At 41.5% G+C, this 4,263-nt stretch overlaps 1 protein-coding gene across 1 annotated transcript in view; it reads right to left on the bottom strand.

Moving 5' to 3' along the window:
* The window catches only part of LOC119411538 (transmembrane protein 255B), a 17,178-nt gene that overhangs the window by 7,926 nt on the left and 4,989 nt on the right, over nucleotides 1-4,263 (bottom strand). Inside the window, exon 2 of the mRNA XM_037678491.1 lies at nucleotides 2,940-3,002. Coding sequence (XP_037534419.1) covers nucleotides 2,940-3,002 — 63 coding nt within the window. The remainder of the gene's footprint in view (nucleotides 1-2,939; nucleotides 3,003-4,263) is intronic.

The raw sequence follows: 4,263 nt of genomic DNA, 5'->3' as shown, positions 1-4,263 counted from the left end.
TTGCTTTGTTTTGGTTTTTTTTTAATGTCCAGAGGACCAGATTTAACTTTTTTAGATTTTTCTACCTGGATTATTGAGCATGCATCAAGTTATACTAAATATTGCAAGTCTCAGTATGAATAAAAACAATTAGTTTCATTATTCTTATTTAAGATCTGGATTAAGTGATAGAGAGTATTCCCAGGGAGGAGAGAGAGGTGATCGGAGCAGACCTGAATGAACATGCTGGTGAAGGAAACAGACGAGGTGAGGAAGTGATGGGTAGGTTTGGTGTCAACGAAAGAAACCAGGATGGTGGTGGATTTTGCCAAGAGAATGGAAATGGCTATAGTCAATACCTATTTCCAAAAGAGGGAGGAACATAGAGTGACCTATAAGAGTGGAGGAAGGAGTACGCAGGTCGACTACATTCTGTGTAGAAGAGGAAACCTGAGGGAGATTGGGGACTGTAAGGTTGTGGCAAGGGAGAGCGTGGCCAGACAGCATCAGATGGTTGTGTGTAGAATGACTGTTGTTGTGAAGAAGAGAAAAAGAGTAAAATCAAAAAGGAAGACAAAATGGTAGAAGCTGAAGAAGGAAGAATGTTGTGAGAAATTCAGAGAGGAGCGGTTAAAGGCTCTGTGTAGTAAAAAAGAGCTCCCAAATGACTGGACTACTACAGCAACAGTAATTAGAGAAACAGGTAGGAAGGTACTTGGTGTGTCATCTGGACAGAGAATGGATGATAAGGAAACCTGGTGGTGGAATAGTGAAGTGCAGGACGCCATTCAAAGAAAGACATTAGCCAAGAAGAAATATGACAGTGAGAGGACTGAAGAGAGGAGACATGAATATAAGGAGATGGGACATAGAGCAAAGAGGGAAGTAGGAAAGGCAAAGCAGAGGAAGTACGATGAATTGTATGGGAGACTGGACACCAAAGAGGGCGAGAAGGACTTGTACCGATCGGCAAGACAGAGGGATCAGGCTGGAAAGGATGTGCAGCAAGTTAGGCTTATTAAAGATAGGAATGGTAATGTTGTAACAAGTGAGGAGAGTGTGACAGGAAGTTGGAAGGAGTACTTTGAGGAGCTAATGAATGAAGAGAAAGAAGAGTAGAGATTATAGAAACTGTGGACCAGGAAGTGGAAAAGATTAGTGAGGGTGAAGTCCGGAAAGCTCTGAAAAGAATGAAGAAAGGGAAGGCAGTAGGACCTGATGACATACCAGTGGAGGTTTGGAAATGTCTTGGAGAGATGGCAGTGAGGTTTTTGACTCAAATATTCAATGGCATATATGAGGGTGACAAAATGCCTCAGGAATGGAGAAGTGTGCTGGTGCCCATTTTTAAGAACAAGGGTGATGTACAGAGTTGCAGCAACTACAGGGGGATTAAGTTGATGAGCCACACGATGAAGATCTGGGAGAGAGTTGTGGAAGTAAGACTTAGACGAGAGGTGACTATCTGTGAGTAGCAGTATGGTTTCATGCCAAGAAAGAGCACCACAGATGCCATCTTTGCTTTGAGAATGCTGATGGAGAAGTACAGAGAGGGTCGGAAAGAGCTCCATTGTGTCTTTGTGGATTTAGAAAACACATATGACAGGCAGCTGAGGGAGGGGTTGTGGTATTGTATGAGGAAATCTGGAGTGACAAAAAAGTATGTTAGACTGGTACAGGACATGTATGAGGGCAGCAGGACAGTGGTGAGATGTGCTGTAGGAGTGACAGATAGTTTCAAGGTGGAGGTGGGAGTGCATCAAGGATCGGCTCTGAGCCCCTTCTTGTTTGCTCTGGTGATGGACCGACTAACAGATGAGGTCAGGCAGGAATCCCCATGGACGATTATGTTTGCAGATGACATTGTGATCTGTGGTGAGAACAGGGAACATGTGGAGGAGAATTTGGAGAGGTGGAGGTATTCACTTGAAAGAAGAGGAAGGAAAGTCAACCTTAGTAAGACAGAGTACATGTGTGTGAATGAGAGGGAGGAGGTGGAACAGTGAGGCTACAAGGAGCAGAGGTCACAAAGGTGCAGGACTTCATGTACTTGCAGTCCACTGTCCAGGAAAACAGGGAGTGTGGTAAAGAGGTGAAAAAGAGAGTCCAGGCAGGATGAAGTGGATGGAGAACTGTTTCAGGAGTGATTTGTGACAAAAGGGTGTCAGCAAAGGTCAAAGGAAAAGCTTGCAAGACAGTGGCGAGACCAGCTATGTTGTCTGGTCTGGAGACAGTGGCATTGACAAAAAAACAGGAGAAAGAACTGGAAGTGGCAGAAATGAAGATGCTAAGGTTCTCCTTAGGAGTGACAAGGCTAGATAAAATTGGGAATGAGATCATCAGAGGTACAGCACAGGCTGAACAACTGGTAGATAAAGTTAGGGAGGCCAGACTGAGATGGTTTGGACATGTCAAGAGGAGGGACAGTGGGTATACTGGTAGAAGGATGTTAGAAATGCAGCTGCCAGGAAAAAGACAAAGAGGACAGCCAAAGAGGAGATATATGGATGCAGTTCAAAAGGACATGAAGGTAGATGTAGTGAGGACAGAGGATGCAGAGGACAGAGTGAGGTGGAGGAGGATGACTCGCTGTGGTGACCCCTGAAGAGGGAAAAGCCGAAAGAAGAAGAAGAAGAGGCTCATTATTCTTTCTTATTTAACCCAAACACTTCTAGTGTTGAGTCATTAGATCCTGGGTATCTTTTCTTTTCACAGTCTGGTCCACATCCTGACAGCATGTTATCATTTGAATATTTTTAAAACGACAAATTGAAATTCTGCAAGAAAACATTAATTTGCATTTAATCTGATATTTCATTTTATGCCTCGACTAATAAAGCAGACTGCAAACAATACCAAACCCAAGAACAACAAACTCAAACAACACAACTTTATAAGGACTTCAGGATGTGTGTGAATTGAAAAAGTGGTTCTTTTCTTTTTCTTTCTAATCGCAGTACCAGATGTGTTCGGTTTTCTTCCAGGAGGAGTCCCAGAAGTCCCAGGAAAGAACCGAGGGTCAGCTGCAAAACATACAATGAAAGAAAGTGAGAATTTCACTATAAAAACATATGTAACTATTTTCACTCATCTAAAAGCATACAGGATGTTTCATGTTAAAGATGTTGACAGACTGATAAAGAGGAAAGTCATGTACCGTATTTTCCGCTGTACACGTTGCACCGCCCTATAAGTTGCATCAGTCCAAATATTTCTAATAAAGTTTGAAAACATAAATATGTCGCTTCGCCATATAAGTCACATCTATTATGCGTCAATGCCGAAAACCCGGAAATGTGGCCTGTGTTGTGCCAAAAATTGATTGGCTGCCAAATGACGGCTGCAGGAGCGTGCACAGGAGGACTTTAACAAGAATTTAACAAGATTAACACTTAACAACAATTATTTGTTTGCTCAAAATTATAGTAAAGGTGTGTTTCAGTTTTACTTTTCCTTAATAAATGCATTTTGACGGTCAAATCAGCTGCATTTCAAAAGCCAATACCTGGAAGCGGGAGTGCGCAGAGGGACGACTCTGTGCATTTCTTCAAAATTTTACCAGATAACAACCTCAAAACAATTATTTGTTTGCTCAACATTATAGTAAAAGTGTGTTTCAGTTGAAATTTTCCTTAATAAATGAACTTTAATGGTCAAATCAGCTGCATTTCACCTGGGCGGCGAAATGCAGCTGATTTGACGGTTGCTCCAGGAGTTCTGAAGCGAGACGAAGGTGGCCTGTATGGCAAGCCAAGTGTCTCATTAATAGCCACTTTTACCTATTAATGAGACATTTGGCTTGCCTAATTAGTTGAGGACCCTCTAGTGGCTGAAAATGGTAGTGTTCAATATTTTCCATGTCAGAATGAATGAAATTGTCACATCTCAGCCATAAATTGGGTTATAATTATGGGGAAAAAATATAAATAAGTCACTTTGCTGTATAAGTCACAGGCATGATAATTTATGCCAAAAAAAACTGTGACTTATAACCCGGAAAATACGGTACATCTCGTGCTACAGCCTCTATAGGCTCTTCTAGAAATTGGCTTAGGTGGATATAGTTTTAGAAACATGTCCAGTATCTGGATGTCAGAGAAATGATCAGCTATACAACTGCCTAATGTGACTGCTTTAGTAAAATAAAACTGTAAAAAAAACACCTGTTTGTCTAAGACAAGAACAGTTTTTGAATGTTGCAGCAAAATGTGTTGCAAGTTACATATAAAATTAACATTACAAGGTGACAACGTTTTTATGCGTTTTAAAACTTCCACAGTGATA

This window comes from Nematolebias whitei, chromosome 6 (genome assembly GCF_014905685.2).
Source record: "Nematolebias whitei isolate Nwh7 chromosome 6, NemWhi1, whole genome shotgun sequence".
Taxonomy (NCBI): domain Eukaryota; kingdom Metazoa; phylum Chordata; class Actinopteri; order Cyprinodontiformes; family Rivulidae; genus Nematolebias; species Nematolebias whitei.
The sequence above is the reverse complement of the archived record's forward strand: the minus strand, read 5'-3'. Positions and strand labels throughout refer to the sequence as shown.